At 26.3% G+C, this 20,603-nt stretch overlaps 2 protein-coding genes across 4 annotated transcripts; one reads left to right on the top strand and one right to left on the bottom strand.

The window, feature by feature from the left end:
* Positions 1-7,718: 7,718 nt before the first annotated feature.
* Positions 7,719-8,904, bottom strand: LOC126907721 (uncharacterized). Of its 2 annotated transcripts, none has more exons than XR_007704598.1 (2): positions 8,317-8,904; positions 7,719-8,207 (listed from the first exon to the last, which is right to left on the bottom strand). XR_007704598.1 is itself a non-coding variant. In XM_050689225.1 (2 exons), the coding sequence occupies exons 1-2, from the start codon at positions 8,851-8,853 to the stop codon at positions 7,748-7,750; spliced, it is 567 nt and encodes a 188-aa protein (XP_050545182.1). In that variant the 5' UTR covers positions 8,854-8,903; the 3' UTR covers positions 7,719-7,747. The 2 variants fall into 2 exon arrangements, 1 of the variants encoding a protein (XP_050545182.1); XM_050689225.1 differs by having other exon boundaries at positions 7,719-7,777; positions 8,317-8,903.
* Positions 8,905-14,186: 5,282 nt separating this feature from the next.
* On the top strand, positions 14,187-19,311 carry LOC126907720 (uncharacterized). Of its 2 annotated transcripts, none has more exons than XM_050689224.1 (2): positions 14,187-14,427; positions 17,649-19,311. In XM_050689224.1, the coding sequence occupies exon 2, from the start codon at positions 17,716-17,718 to the stop codon at positions 18,481-18,483; it is 768 nt and encodes a 255-aa protein (XP_050545181.1). In that variant the 5' UTR covers positions 14,187-14,427; positions 17,649-17,715; the 3' UTR covers positions 18,484-19,311. The 2 variants fall into 2 exon arrangements, with proteins under 2 accessions (XP_050545181.1, XP_050545180.1); XM_050689223.1 differs by having other exon boundaries at positions 14,187-14,440.
* The last annotated feature ends 1,292 nt before the right edge of the window (positions 19,312-20,603 follow it).

Here is a 20,603-nt window from a genome sequence, read left to right as displayed (position 1 = left end):
CCTGGACACTCTTACTCTGAATGGACAAGAAATTAGCTTAAAATCAGAAGTAAAATACTTAGGTATTATCTTGGATAGTAAGCTAAAATGGAAATCACATGTTGAGTCAAGAATCAAAAAAGCAATGACCACATTGTGGACTTGCAGCAGAGCCTTGGGAAAGACATGGGGTCTTAAACCAAGAGTTATGTATTGGTTGTACACGTCAGTGATTAAACCTATGATATTGTACGGTGCCCTGGTCCTGTAGACCAGAACAGCACTCATTACAGCTAGGAAAGAACTTAGTCGCATACAGAGAATGGCTGCTATTGCCATCACTGGAGCATTAAGAACTACACCAACGGTCGCATTAGAGGCACTAATTGGATTGCCTCCTCTGCATCTAGAGGTGAAAGCTCACGCCAAAGCTACAGCACTAAGATTCCACAACTTAGGTATGTGGACTTTGGAGAGTGATACAACAGAACATGGTAAAATACTAAAAGAGATAGACAAGGGCTTTTTAGAATACCCCTTGGACTATATCAAACCGGTTCTTAAGAATAACATTCCCTACAAAGTGGAGATCACTACACGTATAGAATGGAATATTAACCACCTGACTGACAAAGGAGGATTTGTGATATATACAGATGGATCCAAAAAATCAGGAAAGGTAGGTGCTGGAATTTGGGGCTTAAAGCCACGAATAAATGTCAGTATGTCATTGGGCACAACACCCTCTGTTTTCCAAGCAGAGGTGATGGCGATACTGGTAGGGGCTCAGAACCTGCTGGTATACAAAAATAGGAAGATAACTATCTTAAGTGATAGTCAAGCGGCTTTGAAAGCACTCTGTAACGATCAGGTGAATTCAAAGCTGGTCCTCGAATGCAGGGAAACTTTAGAATCACTATCGAGGTTCAACAAAGTTACACTAGCGTGGGTACCAGGACACAACGGTGTCACTGGAAATGAGAATGCTGACTTTCTAGCCAGGAAAGGAGCAGAGAACACCTATGTTGGACCAGAACCAGTGGTAGGGCTCACTGAGCAATCGCTCAAAGCGTTACCCAAGAATTGGTGCAGAGAACAACACAGGAAAATCTGGAAGTAGTTGGTAGTACCTAAACAATCTAAAATGTTTATCAAGACCCCTGGTTTATTGCTGGGTGATCTTAATAGCATGACTAGACATCAAATAAGCACCCTGACTGGTCTACTGACAGGACATGGTCACCTGCTTAAGCATCTTAACGCAATGGGGGTATCGGAATCACCATTGTGCAGGAAGTGTGGAGTAGAAGAGGAAGACTCATTTCACATCATGTGCGAATGTGAAGCCTTGTCCACACTAAGATCAAACTACTTGAATAAACCATTTCCTGAAAAAGAGGATATTAAAAACCTAAAACCCAGAGAGATACTTAATTTCGCCAGAAAGACAGGACTCTTTGGTCATCTCTAGAGGTGACTTTATGGTTGGTAATGTATTAACACTTTGGTGATAACACTTAGGTGGGTAAACCGAATCAAGACAATTCGGTATGAGGTGCGCACAATGGACCAACAGGTCTGAGTGCATGGGCATTATGTCCACCTCAATAATAACTAAAACTAAAACTAAAACTACAATCACCAAATATATTGGTAAAAACCCTTTTACTCGACCCAACTTTGCCACGTCCACACTATGCCGCGATCCCACTGTGCTACCGTTTTTTAATTCTCATGATTTTCGAAAATATTTAATTAACTTCGATGCTTTATTTTCTATTTTTTTTAAGTCCTAACGTATTCCGACAATATATTTACTAATAAGTTGGACACCCTCGTATTCTTTTTTTTAAAGCGCAATGTAAGGAAGAGGGTTATTAAATGTTGTGGCCAAATTCAACATGTACCCTTACAAACTTTCAATAATTTATACGTAAAAATTCCAATACTGAATATCAGAATATCAATTCATAGTAAATTTAATTTCTATGATAAGTATTTATAAATGTATTATCTTATTATATAATAAGATATTGAAAAATTAGCCAATTCTGGAAAAATTACTTATCGATGTACGATTTCCATTTTTTTTACCTTCCATGCAAAGCTGAAAAGGTATTAATTTTACCATAATGTGTATATTTATTTTTTTATTTGTGTCTGTCTAATTATTCTCAGCTCTCACTAGACAGATATTTCTCAACGATCATCAAAAGATCACAAATTGTATCTAGTTGAAGATATTACCCTCAAAAATTTACGATTTTTAAAATCGGTAAATTTCGACAATTTTCTAAATATTATTATAACTTATTAAAAAGTAATAAATCAAAATAATTTTTTTTTATATTGAAACCTTAGATATTGTCCATATATTTGATATCATTTTTAATGGGAGGCTTTGGCATCAATGAAAAATAATAAAGCAGTAGGCCAGATGAAGTACCAGTAGATACCTTAAAATAACGCCACCACAATACTTTCCTCCATTCATTTTAATTTTCCTTTCTAATAAGATTTTATTTAAAAGATCCTTTAACCCTTAAACAGTCGCGTGGGGGTCTAGTATACACCCACATAAATAAAAACGGGTGCATTATATTGCATAAAAGGTGTACATAGATATAAATTTAGAAGATGGTTTTTTACAGTAATATTGAATCGATTTTCATAAATAAATACTTTCGAAAAAATAATGTATGACTTAAAATATTCATTAAAATTGAAATGGGACATATTTACCCCCACGCGACTTGTAACGTTATAATTTTTTTTTGGACTTGTATTTTTTTCAAAATTTTGTTTTACCGTAAATGCAATGTTTTAATCGATATAATATTGTGGAATTGGAATTATAAGGATAATGCCACCAACTGCAATTAAGTTATAAAAATAAATAATCTATTGAGAATTTCCACTACTCGATGATACGGAACAAATAAGAACAAAACATGTAATAAATACATCGCGTCGCAATGTGAACATATTGATTATCGGTGTTCGATGTGCTACTACGAACGAATAATTGTATACACTCGTATCATAATAATTAAATGTATTGTAATATTAATAATTAAAAAATTCAATTCAGAAATATGATTATATAAGTGTAAATACACATAAAACTAATAAATATAAGCCGTGTTTGAGCTCAAAGAAATACAAGAAATATTAATTAAAATACATTTTGTAATAGTAAAAGCTTTTGTTTACTGTCTTAGAAATAAGATTTTGCAGTTAAAATAATTTTTTTACAAACCAAAATTTTTTAATAAAATTTTGAAAATGTAATAAACCAAAAAAAATAAGAAAGAAAAGAAACAGAGAAAGCATAAGTTAAATAGCTAGCAAATTGGATTGGTAGTAAATTATTATGTTTTTTATAGATTTAATTGTCTTCAATTTTATTTAAATTAATTTTCTTATTAATTGCTTCTCTCATTAATTATTAATGGTTTATCACGCAATAGATTGTTGGAAGTTTGAAAGTATAGGTTAAATTGTACTTGCCTTACGTTCTATGTAATACAATAATATTTCAAGTAATCCAGTGTTGATTTTCGCATTAAACACACTAAGTATACGATTTGCACCAAACGTCATATAGTCTATATAATTACTTACAAAAAAAAAAACGATTCAAGACTTTAAATAATATGATTTAATTACACAAAGTCTACAATTGGTCTTACTTATAAATGATTTTGAACACTCTGTATTTTATTATAAATACAATTTTAATTTTTTTACTTATTGATTTTTTTTACAACTGTTGAATAAATATTTTTTTTTGAGAGAGTATATTTTATTGAGAGATCGATACCAATATTTCTTAAATTTTCCTCTGGCCTGGCCAAAACAAAATTCAGAAATATCTATATCTATGTAAAAAATTTATCAAGGCGGAATTGTGGTGGCCCAATGTGTCCCGGCACTAGAAATCGCCTTGAAAGGATGCGGCACAATAATCACCAAGATAAAAATTAAACACTAATAATATATTCGTAAGTTTCTCTACGTTGTCTGCCGGCGTGATGTTTATTAAAACAAAGACATTAGTAACAAGACTAGCTACCCAGTACGCATAGGCTTACAAATATATTCTAACCTAATATACCTAATTCTAGAATAATATCTAGTTGCAACCTTTACTCTGTCTGCCGGCGCGATGTTTGTTAAAACAAAGACATTAGTAACGAGACTAGCTACCCAATAAGAAAAGCTCACAATAAATTTTTTATTATTAAATAAAAATCTAAAGTTAGGTTGGATTTGTTATTAAAATAAAATAAAATAATTTTAAAAAGATGTAATGNTTTTAAGAAGATGTAATGTTTAAAATATTATTTGATATTTATTTCCACAACTATAAAATATTATTAATGATTGAACAAATTAAATTAAATTAAAAGATTCACCAAAACAAAATTCACTTTAAAATTTCTAAGTGTCATTTAGTTAATTTAAAAAAATCGACTAAGTCCCGGAGAGTGAAATCTTGAGTAAGACGTCGTAGATTTTGTGTATTTAAAAATCGTCAAAAGAACTGGTTTAGATGGGAAAAAATGGCTTTTTATAGTGTGAAGGGGGTAGCCCAGTGATCTCTACCGTGATCCTGGAAGCTGAGGCTTTGTATTCTAATTGGTTAATTAAAATGGGGTCCCTGCGTGTAGGCGTTACTTAATAATTTCTACAAGAGGGAGATTTTATTGTATAATTAAAGGGTTATTTTGTATTTTAAATAAGAGAACCCTGTTTTGGTGAACTTGTATAATCATGATATGTGACATACATGTACAAATGATAACATCATATTATATGTAATAATATAATATTACCAATTATTCTATTCTTGTATAAAAATAATTTTTAATATCATATTTAACATTTTCCCTAACATATTTAGATAGGTAAGGAAGTCTTGAAAGACTTCTACTTGAAGCTGGGAAAAAAATATCCTGTTTATTACATAAAAAATTCTTAAATGAAGAAAACTGGATGCAAACAAACAACCATCTAAATAGAAATCAAGTAGCAGTCATACTGTATGTTTTTAATTATTAAAAATTGTAATCATAAATTTAATACATCATAATTTTTATATGGTCAAAATAATTTGATGCATTTGATATTAAATTTAGAAATCCCTTAAAGGAGAAAGCATTGAATGTGTTGTCACTCTGCATAATAATATGAATAATGTTGTACTTTAGCTAAAAATCAATATGCATATCACCAAGATCTAGAAACATTAGTCCTAATCATAATTAGCAACAAGATACATTAATGTTCAATATAGTACCATTACAAGAGAATATATTGAAGATCATTACTTATGGTTTGTACTAACATTTAGTTTTTATTATAGTATAGGAGTCGTTCGCGCATTTTCATTTGATTTTTTAAAACTCATTTCAAACTATTGAAAATAATTATTTTTTATATTTTTTATTTTAGTTACTAAAAAGTTCTGTTATTGAAGAAATTTGGAAATTATTGCTTAAATATCTGCTAGGTTTAAAATATTCAGTCCATTCTAAAAACATGGCAGATTTAATGTCGATAGTTAATAGTTATTTGGATAAACATTGTGCTAGCCGTAATCCTACGTTATAGAAAAAGATTTTTTTTTGAAAATTAAAAGTTACACCCCTATATTATTCAAATATAAAAAAATAAGTCCAACAAACTCATTAATTTTTATACGTGCCATAAGAGCGTGATTGAAAAAAAAAGGGGAGCAGATAATGAGTGTTACAAAGATGAGACTGCTTAAATGGATGAGTGGAGTGACAAGAGAAGATATAATAACAAACGAACATATAAGAGGAAGTACAGGTGTAGCGTCAATCGTGGATAAGATTGAAGAAAATAAACATAGATGGTTTGATCATGTTATGAGAAGAGAGGAATCGGAAACTGCAAGAACAGTTATAGAAATGAATGTAAAAGGAAGAAGAGGTAGAAGAAGACCAAGAAAAAGATGGAAGGATGTAATTGGATGCTATATGTGAGCGTAGGTGATTGTGTCAAGTGGAAGTTTAAGATAAGGGTAACCGATCCCAATTAGTTGGGATTAAAGCGAGAAAAAAGAAGAAGTATTATTATTATAATAATACTTCTAATATAATGGTTAATATTTACTACTTATCTTGATTGTAATTTATATATGGCCTACTTGTAATCACTCAAAATAAAAACTGAAATTACGCCCCTGGTTTTTATAACAACGGCAAGCTTTGCATGTAGAAGATACTTTTTTTTTTATTATTATTATTATTTTTCCATGGTCGACATAGTGTTGGACGTCCTGGAACTACTGTGAGGTATTGCTTCAAGAACGTAGAAGATACCTTATCGGGCAAATTTTTTTTTCAATTTATAGTACATATCATAAACTTAAATTTAACATATATTTAAAGTACTCAGTATTTCTGAATCCATTTCAAAAAAAGTTGAAAAAGTTATATCTTTGTGCAAAAGTTGCTAATTTGATCCTCCCTGTAAGCAGATAAGGCGTCTGATTTTCAAAAAATTTATATCAAATAGAAGGGAAATACCAAATGTTTCAATATAAAATAAAAATTATTTTAATTCGTTCATGTTTCAATAAGTTCTATAACTTATAATTTCAAAAAAAAAAAGAGAAAAAAACATCAAAATTGACTGATTTTTAAAATCATAACAAAGAAATTTTTTTAATTTTTAAGGACATTGTCTTCAACTAGATACGATCATGATCTTTTGACGTATCGCTCCGGTGAGAGCTGAGAAAAAGTGGCAACAGACATAAAAAAAAACACATTATAGTAAAATTAATATCTTTTCAGCTTAGCATCAGAGCTAAAATTATAAATTACACGTTACTATATTTTTATAACAGTAAATATATACATCTGAATTTAATAAAGAAACACAAGTTTATTTTAATGGAAATTTTTCATTTATAACTTAATTACTTGTTCTTATAAATATCATTTATTTAAAAATTTGCTTAGCTGCAATATTTACGATTTTGTAACATAGTACAAAGTACTGATGTCTAATTACAATCGCTTATTTAAGCGTGAATAATATTAATGGAAAAAGTACGCACCTATAACTAATATATAGCATGATGATGAGTGATAGATAATAGATAACTTTTAAATACCATAGATTTTTGTTCGTAAACGAGATAATACTAAATACTTAATAAAATACATAATATTTGTTTGATTATTCTTTTCATCTTTTTATTCATAAAATATATGTTTTATCAAACGTTGGTATTATTAAATAATATCCTTATAATATAGTAATAATGTTTTAAATTCTAAAATTTAATAATATAGATAAGCAATAATATACTCAATTGGGATAACAATACCTTCACGGCCCTTCTGCCAGTTGTAAGAGGTGACTAATGATGTATAGTCAAGTCAACAACCGGCTCAAAATATTGTCAAAAAATATAAGGAGTTTTGAAAAAATCAGGACTCCAACAAACTAAGTGAAAGGGGGAGAAATTTTAGTAAGTAGGTGAGGGTTATAAAATAATATATCAGGTAAGACTAATAAAAAACGGTAGCACATTTGGATCGCGGCACAGTGTGGAATAGTTGGGACAAGTATAGATGATATCTGACAGTGGTTAAAATTACTATCATATAAAATTACAGGTTGAGTAAAAAATAAATTAAAAATATTATTTTACTAATTTTTACACTAAATATATATAAAAAACCAAAAATATAATATGCTATTTAATATATAAATTTTATTTTTCTTAAATCACCAATGTCAAATTTATAGATTGCTGAAATATAAAATAAAATATATATTTTATCAAACATTAGTTTTAATTATTAATATCATAATTATGAGAGAGTAATAATTTTTTAAAGAATCAAATAATATAATATTGATAATTTATTTAAATTTGGAAATCGTGTACAAAATGGGTTTCTGAAATAATAGATTCAATTATCCTACTTAAAATTTCATTATGTAGACATCATCATCATCATCTTTATTATATTTCGGAGGTGGAGTAATTGGAAATTCTACATGTTTTGTCACTCCAATACACTCAAATGTTACTCTATCATAAATGAAACCATATTGGCGATTAGTATAAATATTCATATTTATATTTTCTCCGAAGTACTTTAAAATTTCAAAAACTTTTATATTTAATGAAAAATTTTGATTTAGCATAATTCCTTCTATGATATTTCGAGCATTGACTTTATTTTCATCAATTTTAATGTTCATATGCATATCAAAAAATTTATTAATCGTTTTATATAATGTATTTAGTTTAATTATAGTATTATCGGTTGTTAATATACTTACATTTTTAGATATTATAATGAGATCATCGATGATTGTGTGAACTAAGTTCGTTAATTTAGGTTTATCGTCCAACCATCGAGAAAAATAAAGTAAAGAATTTTTCATTTTAATAAGTTCCACAATATAATCTATAATTAGATATCTTAATGGAATTTCGCAATGTATAGGAGTGACTTGTATACATAATTTACATAATTTTGTTAAATAGTATAAATGGATCTTTAATCCAAATCCATAGTAGCAGCTTAATAATAAATGGTACTGGATTATCTTTTCTTGGAAATTATCTTTTGTAACAAATTCAGTAGTAGAGTCTGGAAAAAAAGTGGAGGCGTCAATAGTAACTGTTTCCGTAGTTTTTTCGTAAAATAATAAGGAATGTGAATCTTGATCCAAATACATTTTGAGATTCTCAATAGAATATTTCCAATAAGGATGTGTAAGCATGTTATTGACTTCATTTAAATAATCATTTCCCTTTGTTTGTTGAAAAGTGATATTACTCAATATAAAAAAAATTAAACAATTCTGCCACATACTTGATGAAAAAATGTTTTAGCAAATTATAAGATAATGACTATTTTTTAAACCAAATCTCAAACATTAAATAAGAAATATTCTTTTAATTTAAGAAATTTACACAGCTGTTACAGCAGAAATTCAAAATGAAATATTTTTTTTAAAGTAACATCTACAACATTAGTTTAAATGTACAGTTTTTAAATTTTTCGATGTAGATAAATTCATTTCTAAAATCATGTTTATAATTTTATTAGAATATAATTTAAGTAAAAAAATAATACAATTTAGTTTTAATTTATTTATGTTTTATTGGAATTTATAGCATTCTACACATAAATTCCTATACTTACACTTCAAAAAACTAGGAAATTTAATGTTCTTATTATATAACTTTTATTAATTTTTAATATAAAAAAAACCTAGCACAGTGGGGAGGTGGCATAGTTGGGTCCAGTATAAATTTAATCTGACAGTGATTAAAATCACTATCATAAAATACGATTCGATGCAAATCTGTAGATAATGTTTAATTCTAAGAAATTGGTAGATAATTACAAAAGCAATACCATCATAGAAGATGGTATTGCTTTTGTAATTATATACAGATTAATAATTCTTTGATTCAAAAATATAATATAAATATTTTTAATTACATATTATATAATTTTTGTAATTAATTATTTTCAAATTATTATTGATTTTGAGTTTTAATATGTTAATATGTTTTTTTTTGTCCTTTTAGTGAAAGTTTTAATAAAAAAAAATAATTTATTATTATAACTTTTAGCTCAACTTGCAAGTTTAAAATTGTAATCATTAAATAGAAAAAAATGGTATTGTTAAGATTAATATCCATTCAGGAAATTTTATAATTATTATTTACAGTCCATTTTTCATTTCATCCATTGCTATATTCATGTGAATCTAAAAATAATTTTTTTTTAGATTTATGATTTATATAGAAACATGTAACAAACAAATTTGGAATATTATAGCCTAGTAGTAGCACACACAAATAGAGTTGAAAAAATAATTAATTACAAAATAAAATTATTTACTTTTGTAATTGAATACTTTTATCATATCAAATATAATTTGACAATAAATACTTTAAAATTATTAGAAATGAATGATTTTAATAGTTTTTATGGATAAAGCTGGTTTAGCAACTTTTTATTTGATTAAGGAATTTTTTTTAATTTTTGAGTGTAATATCTTCAACTAAATACGAATTATAAGTATTTGACGTATCATTGAAAAAAGTAGGTGAAGTGAATGTTAAGTGAGGAAAATAAAAAAAAAACCACATAGTAAAATAATATTAACACGAATAAGAAATTTTTCTCACGAGACGAGACTATAGTAATGGCATCCTAGATATTTATTCAAGTTATTGAATATAAATGAGATAATAATCAAATGATTTGAACATTTTTTTCTAACTCAAAAAAAAAGGCAAAATATTTATTGCCACAGGCAGTTAATCAACCTCGTACTCTAAGCGTGAAAGACACAAGTGTTACCGATTCGGCAACTGTTCGTCGCTTTCGTTGCATGATAAAATTAGCAATTTAAGCTAATTCAAGTTTAAAAATTACTTTTTCGACTTTAAAAAGTAAAAAAATTTAAATTCTTATGTTTAATGAACTTTATTTTATGACAATTAAATTATAAAATATTCATGAAAGTCAGTGTATTCCCCTTGTAAAATTTTTTAAAATAAAATACTTGGAATTTTAACACAAAAATAGCATATTTTTTAATACGGAAGGCATTTTTACCAAGAAGAAAATCTATATTTTTAATTTTTTTTGTCATAGTAAAGTATATAATATAAGATTTAATTTAAGATTAAATAAAACAGTGAATATTTCCGGAACATTTTCAAAAGTTAAATTGAAAAAGTTCTATTTTTTATACAATGTTTCAAGTTTTAAACGACCCCTATATAAGGGGAAATTGTCCAATTTTAATAAAAAGTATGTCAAATGAAAGATGTACTTATAAGATATTTAGAAAAAAAAAATTGTATGATACATACATTTTTCGAAAAGTTATAGCAATTTAAAATTGAAATTTTAAAATCGAAAATCTAAAATTTTAACATAAAAAAATAATTTTTTGAACTACGACACCCGTGTATCATTTTGTAGTACATGAAATAAGCTTTAATTTGATATATGGTTAAAGGATGCAGTATTTCCGGAACATTTTCAAAAATTAAGTTGATTTGTTAATTTTTAAAGAAATTATGGTAGTTGTAAGAAAAAAAAGTGAAAAAAATGACGAAATTTACCGATTTTAAAAATTGTATTTTTTTTGGAAATTTCCTCCATTTACGGGGAACGAGGGAAATTTTTTAATTTTTAAGGAAAATGTCTTTAACAAAATACGATTTGTGATCTTTTGACATATTGTTCATCAAGATCGGTCCAGTAAGATCTGAGAAAAAATGGTAACAGACACAAAAAAAAACACATCATGGTAAAATTAGTACCTTCTCATCATCGCATGAAAGTTAAAAATGAAATTTAGAATAAATGAATTTTTATAATCCACTTTTTAAACATTGTATTTTAATTTAAAATAACATATGTCATCAATAATTTAAAAATTTTAAACAATTAATGACTTATACTCTAAAATAATTTCCTATATTAAAAATTTTTGAAAAATTGACCCCATTTAAATTTTTATAAATAGTCATATGTATGATGAATAATATNTAATTTTTTCAAAAATTTTTAGTGTTAAATTAATTATTAATTTAACACTAAAAATTTTTGAAAAATTGACCCCATTTAAATTTTTATAAATAGTCATATGTATGATGAATAATATGTGCTTGTAAATGGGGGAAGTCTCCAAAAAAATTACAATTTTTAAAATCGGTAAATTTCATAATTTTTTTTATATTGAAACCTTAGATATTTTCCTTTTATTTTATATATTTTTTTTGAAGATCTAATACTTAACCTGCTCACTGTGGGGGATTTAAAATAGCAACTTATTACAAAAACTACCTTTTTCAACTTAAATTTTGTAAATGTTCCGGAAATACTCTACGTTCTTTAAACATATGTCAAATTAAAGCTTATGTTACATACTAAAAATTAAAAAAAAATTTTTGTCCCGACGACTTATCTTCTATGGGAAAATGGCCGTTGAATTTAACAAAACTGTAATTTTTATGTAAAAATCATTGTTTAACAAGAAATATTTTAATACTGAAAACTGCTATGACTTTTTGAAAAATGAACAAACTAAAATAATTTTTTTTATATTGAAATCTTAGATGTTTCCCTTTCATTTGATATCAATTGTTTTGAAAATATGACTCTAAACCTGCCCACAGGTGGGATTCAAAAAAGCAATGTCGCATACATGTTAAGCTTTTTCAATTAAATTTTAAAAAATATTGGTTTTCTGGTATACTGATATTGACAAAATTTTAATTAATATAAATAATTAAAAACTCCAACTCTGAACTTAATAATAATTTAAGAATGACTTAGCCATAAATTTAGTATAAATACTTAACGTTATAAATATAATAACACAAATACAAATTACATATCTTTTCTATTATCAAATTAATATATTAATAGAAAATTTAGAAATAAATACAAATAAATACAATCAATAAAAATTTTATGAATTTATTGAAATGCGTATTGGTAGAATAACTGATAGTTTTATTGGTAAGTATTTATCTTTTATTAGCTATATTTCTTTTTTGAAATATGACACGGAGCCCCGCGACCCGTGACACCTTTATCAGCCGCCGCCCAACTACGTGCATATGGTAGTTTGACTGACTAACACCGCGTGCGATACGTCACGGTACAAAGTCCAGCAAGTGCCGCACGTTCATCAACGACCCGCCGCAAATATACGTTAAGTAATCTCCGTGACCCCGTACGATACGGATCTATCAAAGTTACACCTGTCAACTCGTTGCACATACGATTTTACTGTCGGTTTTGTGATTAAGTATTGAGTACAGTGTATATTTTATTGTGTTCTTATTTTTGTGACTATATTTAGAAGAAACAATATACGGCTTCACGCCATTTTATAGTAGAACTAAAACTTGTGTCATTTAATTTGCGTTCCACGACGATAGTCGTGACAAATAAGACATACTATTTGCCCACAGGATGGATTTTAAAATAGCAACTTTTGTTCGAAAAGTTCACTTTTTCAAAATAACTTATGGAAATGTTTCGGAAATACTGACATCTTTACATAAATTAAAGCTTATGTAATACACTTTATTTTCAAAAAATAAAAATTTATCACTAAAGTTAAAGCAAAAAGTACGATTTTTCTTAAAAATATCGTAAATTTCAGAAAAATTTAGTAAATTATTATATAAAAACCTATTTAGATAAAATAATGTAAACTTCATTGATCTGCTATGTAAGGATGGTTAGGGACCAATCCCTAATATTTGTTCCTGCAAAACTGATTTTTATTTTTACTTTAAACGTCTACAAAATTAAAAAAAAAAATTAAGGATATTTTTTTTAATTTTATACGTTTTTTATAATTATGTATAAAGGCCTATAATTATATCAATAAACTTTTCTTTTGTTTATTTTTTTTTTATAATATCAATTGAACACTGTAATTACTTTTTAAAAAATGTTCAACTAATTGATTTTTTTATTTTAAAATATTGTTTTGGAGGTTGGGTTATTTTACTATAAGTCATAAGAACACTGATTTTTATAAAAGTTATATAAAGCTAATCTACATTATATATACAATTTAAATTATTTTTAATGTTCTCCAGGTCGAGAAAACGATTTTGTAAATTTGAACTTGCTAAAATTGTCCTTTTTGTCGTCTTGCAAATACAGTAGTCGATTGCCAGATGGTAACGAGTGAGACTATTTAACTAAGGTACAGAGTACAAATCATCCCATCAGGCGAATTGATTTTTATGCACTTTTTCCTTATCTTTTTTTAAACATTGACAAAAAAATCAACAGTTTTATGATTTTTATCTCATGTAGAATGATGTTAAAATTATTACTACATACTATTAGCAGTTATGCCCAAAAATACTTTTAAATGTAAAAAAAGCTCTTCACATACCGACAGCCGTATTTTCATGAAAAAGTACAATAGTAAAGTGATCAGAAATGTTAAAAATCAAGTTAGTAAAGCTAGATAATGTATATATCGATGAGTGCAAATAAAAGTTAAATACATTTTTTTTCGTTGCAAAAAAGCATTTTGAAATAGTTTTTACTATTATCTCCTATATTATTAATTTTTAATGAATAAAATATTTAGTTTTTACTTTTCGAATTTTTACACTATGAAATTTAAGAGAAAATTATGACAATTACATAATTAACACATTTTCTTATAAAATGTACTTTATTCTTTTCTGTACTCGGTTATTGAAATAAAATATTTTCTATTAATTTCTTACATTCAATGAAAAACAAAAATAATAAAAACGACAAAAAAAACAACATCAAAAATTACATTAGAGAATAGGAAACAAAACAAGTTGGCAGTATAGCTACAACCTCGTACCTGTAATTATGGCTCCGAAGATGCACTCTATGAAAAGTTAAATATACATGTAAATATATATTTATATAAAAGACATTATTGATAGTATTATAAATAACTAAAATACAATTTTATTATAAATTAGTTATTAATCAATATAACACATAAAACAATTTTTTTCATTTAATTTTTTTATTGAAATACTTTAGCCAATTAAATGATTATTAATCAACATTATTTTTACAAATTTATGAGTTTTGATAGTAATTTTAACTTTGATGCGAAGCTGAGTAGGTATTAATTTTACTATAATGTTTTTTTTTTGGTGTCTGTTACAACTTTTTCTCAGCACTCACCAAACCGATTTCTTTCAACGATACGTCAAAAGATCACAAATCGTATCTAGTCGAAGACATTACCCTCAAAAATTGAAAAAATTTCCCTCGTTCCCCGTAAATAGGGGAAACCTCCAAAAAAATTACAAATTTAAAAATCGCTAATTTTCGAAATTTTTTCAATTTTTTTTCTTACAACTGCCATTACTTTTTCAAAAATGATCAAATCAATATGATTTTTTTTTTATAGATGCATGATGTTTTTGCCTATTATTTGATGTATTTTTTTTTATAAATATGACCCTTTATCTGCCCACAGGGGGGATTTAATATGACAACTTTTTCACAAAAAATTAACTTTTTCAACTTAACTTTTGAAAATGTTCCGGAAGGTCTGACACTTTTATATACAGGTGTTCAGTAAGTCAGGAAACGGGTTTCCATTGTTCTCATTGTTTGTAACAATGAGAACAATAGATACCCGTTTCCTGACTTACTGAACACCCTGTATATCTTAAATTAAAGCTAATGTAATATACTTTAATTTGACCTTTGGACTTGTCTTCATGGTGAAAACGGCTACTGAATGGTATTTTTGTGTGAAATTTCTCGATTTTATATTTTACATTTTTCACTTTAAAAGGCTATAACTTTTTAAAAAATGAATGGATCAATACAATTTTTTCATGAGAAATAATATTTTTTAATAATCTTTTCTTCATTCGACATACTTTATCTTAATGAGAATTTTAATAAGGAACTAACAGATTATGTATCTTTTGGAATAATACACCAATTTTTTAAAATTAAACACTATCTAAAGATTTGCATTGAAGCGTTTTTTTTTTATAGTGATTTTAATCACTGTCAGATATCATTATACTTGATCCAACTATGTCACGTCACCACTGTGCCGCGACCCCCCTGTGCTGAGTTTTTTTTACTTAAAACTGCCATAACTTTTTCAAAAATGAACAAATCAATTTAATTTTTTTTTTTAGATGCATAATGTCTTTACCTATCATTTGATATATTTTTTTTATAAATCTGACCCTTTAACTGCCCACAGGTGAGGATTCAAAATGACAACTTTTTCAAAAAAGTTAACTTTTTCAACTTAACTTTTTAAAGTATTTTGGAAATACTGACACTTTTATATATACCTTAAATTAAAGCTTGTGTAATATACTTTATTATGGAAAAAAAAAATGTTGGACTTTATTTTGTCNTACTTTATTATGGAAAAAAAAAATGTTGGACTTTATTTTGTCTTCACGGTGAAAATGGCTACCGCAAATTATTTTTGTGTTATAATTCTCGATTTTATATTTTACATTTGTAACTTTAAAATGCTATAACTTTTTGATAAATGTATGGACCAAAACAATTTTTTTATGAGAAATAATATTTATATATTTCTTTCGTTCGACATACTTTTTTTTTAAATCAGACCATTTTCTTTAATACAGAGGGGTTCAAAACTTAAAATTGCATATAGAAAGTGGAACTTTTTCAACTTAATTTTTGAAAATGTTCCGGAAATACTGACACTTATATATATATATATATTTTAAATTAAAGCTTATTTAATTATACTTTATTTTGGAAAAAAATTCTCTTTTATATTTTTGAAATTATAATGCTATAACTTTTTGAAAAATGTACGGATCATTATATTTTTTTTAAGATAAGTACTATTTATATTTATATATTATTAATATATATATATATATTTATTTATTCATATATGATACTTATAAATCATAAAACTTGTAATCAGAATATAAAAAATGAAATAGGAGATCATGTTTTTTGAATAATCCATTATTTTTTTAAAATTAAACACTATCTATAGATTCGCATCGAATCGTTTTTTATGATAGTGATTTTAATCACTGTCAGATTAAATCTATACTGGATGCCACGTCCCCACTGTGCCACGACCCCACTGTGCTAGATTTTTTAAATCATTTTTATTCTTGAGGACTGTATAAATTACATATTTTTTTAATTTATTAAAAGAAATAATTTAAATATCGTCTTTGGTTTTCTGGTATACTGATATTGACAAAATTTTAATTAATATATTTAATAAAATATAATTTAATATCTGATATACAAGAACGTTTATACCAAACGATACTGGCGAACTATGGCACTTATTACTTAAGCATTAGTGTTATTGAATGAACTAGCCATACTGCTGTTAGAGTCTACTGCTATAAACTATTGAACAACACACGTATTCATTGTACACATGTCGTAGGTCAACTCAATCCTGACGGGACAACACCAACACATTTGTGCAGTCACGCAACATTTATTATTGTATTCGCGACGGTATTTTTGCGAGAGGAAAAACCGGTGTCGACGTCCCCGCGTGAAATAATTACACATTAATTTTGTTTTTTCCATGACAACATTGTTGGATAGGATGTTGTCCACCGTTCCCGTTTTCATGGGTAAACAACTGCACTCCTTAGACACCGTGTAAAACTTCCATTAGTAGTTGTTACTTTCACTGATACGACCATTTCGAGTAAATGTAATCGAAGCCCATTAATATCGGTCAGTAGAGTAATGATCAAGTTCGTTTTTCCGCAATTTGACGGCCAGCAAATCACACATCGTATCTGTCAATAGTTTACCGTGTTGACTAGACACAACATCATCACTCCTCTCAGATTTATCCAACTGTAGCAGTAAAATAAATTTGCACTTTTTTTTTTGAAGAATTTTCCGCCAAATTTTCAGTAAATTTTAATGATTTTCTAAATTCCATTGTGATTTTATCCGTTCATCCACAACAAAATTTACCGTTCATAATAACAAACATTTATATTTACATTTCATGCATCTTTTTTTATTTAACAGACAATGCTTATGATAAATTTTTTAAGACAATGTTGCCAAATTTATACATTAATTAACCTTATGTTACAGAATACACGTATTTACAAATCGATTTGAGTTGTTTAAATCGTATAAACTATTCATAAAAATTATTTTAATGAAAATAAATTCTCATTCTCTGACCTTAAATATCATAATTATGAAGATAGTATACACTTTAATGATAGTTTTGGTTATTGAACACATTTTCGGAGTGACTTACGACAAATTGAATTTGTTGGTCAAAAGTTCAATATGGAATTACGCTGGAAAAGAACTTATTAGGAATAAATATACAAGTTTAGTTCCATTAAAATCTTTATATCTTTACTCAATTACACAAAACAATAATGAAAAAATAGTAGATAATGTTTATAATGTAGCAATGTACGTCATTAAAAATCGTACATATAAGTATATTTTCATGTTATGCATATATGGCTATAAAGCAATAGAATTTGATAAAAATACGGAGAAACATTTACGCACAATTGTAAATGCTTTCACTCAAATGAAAAATTGTTTGCGAGAAATACAAAATAGTTCATCTCTAGAACTAAATAATTATATATTTGATTTAGCAAATCTTCATTCAATTGATGACGTAATGTCAAAACTTCGATCAATACAACATGAAATCGCTAATAAATTTGAAAATACGGTTGCAGAATCTAATAAATTTAAATATTTTAACAGACAATCATCAAAAACGTATGAAAATAATCAAAAAATAATGCTCAATATAATAATAGGATTCCCTGAATTTCACGAAAAAATAATAAATGTTCGTGATATAATTGAAAACAAAACTGATAATACTGTAATAACTAAACTAGAGGATATAAGTCAACTTATAAACATCGAATATATACCCGTACAGAAATAATTGTAATTAGCCATTTTATAAGTAATAAATATTAAATTTACTGATTATGCTATTAAAACACAGGTTGGTTAACTATACCTCATACAATGTCTTCAAAAATATAAAATGATATATCATTCTTTTTCCTTTTCAAAATCTTCATACTAATAGTTAAAAAAATAATAATTTTCTTTTTAACAGATATCTATTAAAGTTTTTTAAATAGAAGATTATATATTTATCCATTACACGACATAGAAAATCATCTTAATTTAAAAAGTAATTAATTGATAACAACTTGTGAACCAGTATTTTAAAAAATACTAACCTATGTTGCAGGCCTGATTATTTTTATTATTAGGTATTTACACTACTCCTCTACCTAGACATAAAAATTTTAATATCTTCTAAAATAATGTTTCAAAAGTTGTTAACAATCAGTCATTTTCTTAAATCATATTCCAATTTTATAACTAGTTGAATTTGTATGTTTCCATTAAAAAAATTCAAGTTGATACTGATTTCAGGGATAAGAAGGGTTAATAGAACAAGATTTTTTTTTAATTTAAAACAGATCTAGACATTTCAGATGTTGCATGAGGCATAGTTAATTAATTGTCTTTTATATATTCAAACTTAGTTTCATATTGTAAAGTAATATTTATAACAGTACTTTAACTGTGATAAATTAAGATTTCTTGAACTTATCACTTAAAATATACCATTTTTTAAATCCATATCTATATTTTTACCTACAATTAAAATTAATATATTTTTGTAATATTTATTTAAAGTTTATGGGTGTCAACTTTTCCTCCCTTTTCATATTTATGTTATTTAAATAGATATTTTTTTCAGGACTCTCGGAAAAATGTTTAAAAAAAATACTTCTGTTATCATAAAAATATTTAAATTATAGTTTTAAAATGAAATTATCAAATAAATAAGTAAAATATAATTTGATTCATCATCACAGAATATCTATTATTTTGCATGTATTACTAATAAAATGTTGTATTTTTTACTATGATATGTTTTTTAAATAACATCATTGGTTACAATAACAATAAGTTTGATTAATGAACAATAACTACAAATTAATGAAAAGCATTAGCAATAGGTATTTTCAATATACTGCCAACAATTTTTTTCATGAAATTATTTTATAAGAACAATACAAAGATAGTTTGTTAAATTTGAAAACGTGACTATTTGTACAACATATATTATACATTGTAAATATGTTAAATATGCTAAGAAAATCATAATGTTATTCGTGAAATTTAAAAAAAAGGTTTCGATTAATTTTTTCTTATATATTTGTTATTTTTGAAGTTTTATTTGATTTATAATTAGATTTTAGACAAGATATAAATGATGATTACCATAAGTAGTTAACGTTAATTTGATACAGTTATCAAATTCAAAGTTTAAATTTGTCTAGTTTTATTTCATCTAAATTAGTTTAAAAAAATAGTTATATGTTTCTATCATTAATTTATAATTGGTATATGGTTATTATTTATTTCAAAATTATGCTACTGTTTAAAACACTTAGATTATATTCATAAAAATGTATATAACGATTTAATTAACTGATTGTTTAAATACATAATATACAATAGAATTGCTTTTATTTTTTACCTAATACTAAATTAGTATTACTACTAATTTAACTTTTATAATTGCGTAGTGTGTCACACAAATGAAATAAAAAAAATCAATGCAATGTTAATCTACAAGAGTAATAGTTATTGTTGATGTATCACTAATAACATTACCTTTTAGCTTTATGAAAAATCAAATCCCTTGATTCCTTACTGACTCAAGAAAAACCTTTTTTCTCAGAGCACAATCATAACTGCCAAACGTAACCCAAAAGGGTAATATAACTAAAGGTACTCAACTATTACCAGCACAAATTACTCGTTAAATTACTACCAAAAGCGCACAGTATTCCAAAATAAAAAAAAAACTAGCCAAAACTAATAATACTCAAATGTTACCCAAAAAACTATCAATAATTAAGTTTTAATAGTCACAGAACTCAAATTTGATATCAGTTTTTAGATTAATCCCCCCTACCTTTGAAGAGTATGTTCACATTTTTGTAGTTTAAAGTGCGACATATTTATTTATTT

This window comes from Daktulosphaira vitifoliae, unplaced genomic scaffold (genome assembly GCF_025091365.1).
Source record: "Daktulosphaira vitifoliae isolate Bord-2020 unplaced genomic scaffold, ASM2509136v1 Scaffold_5, whole genome shotgun sequence".
Classification (NCBI taxonomy): Eukaryota; Metazoa; Arthropoda; class Insecta; order Hemiptera; family Phylloxeridae; genus Daktulosphaira; species Daktulosphaira vitifoliae.
Note: the sequence above shows the minus strand (reverse complement) of the source record. Positions and strands in the feature narration are given on the sequence as shown.

Bases quoted from the DNA above. Each gene is read 5' to 3' on its own strand.
- LOC126907721 (XM_050689225.1), bottom strand. From the start codon at position 8,853: ATGTGGCAGAATTGTTTAATTTTTTTTATATTGAGTAATATCACTTTT. The intron at 7,778-8,316 runs GTAAGTATATTA...TTTATATTTCAG, and splicing joins TCATTATAATATCTAAAAAT to CAATCTATAAATTTGACATT.
- LOC126907720 (XM_050689224.1), top strand. From the start codon at position 17,716: ATGAAAATAAATTCTCATTCTCTGACCTTAAATATCATAATTATGAAG.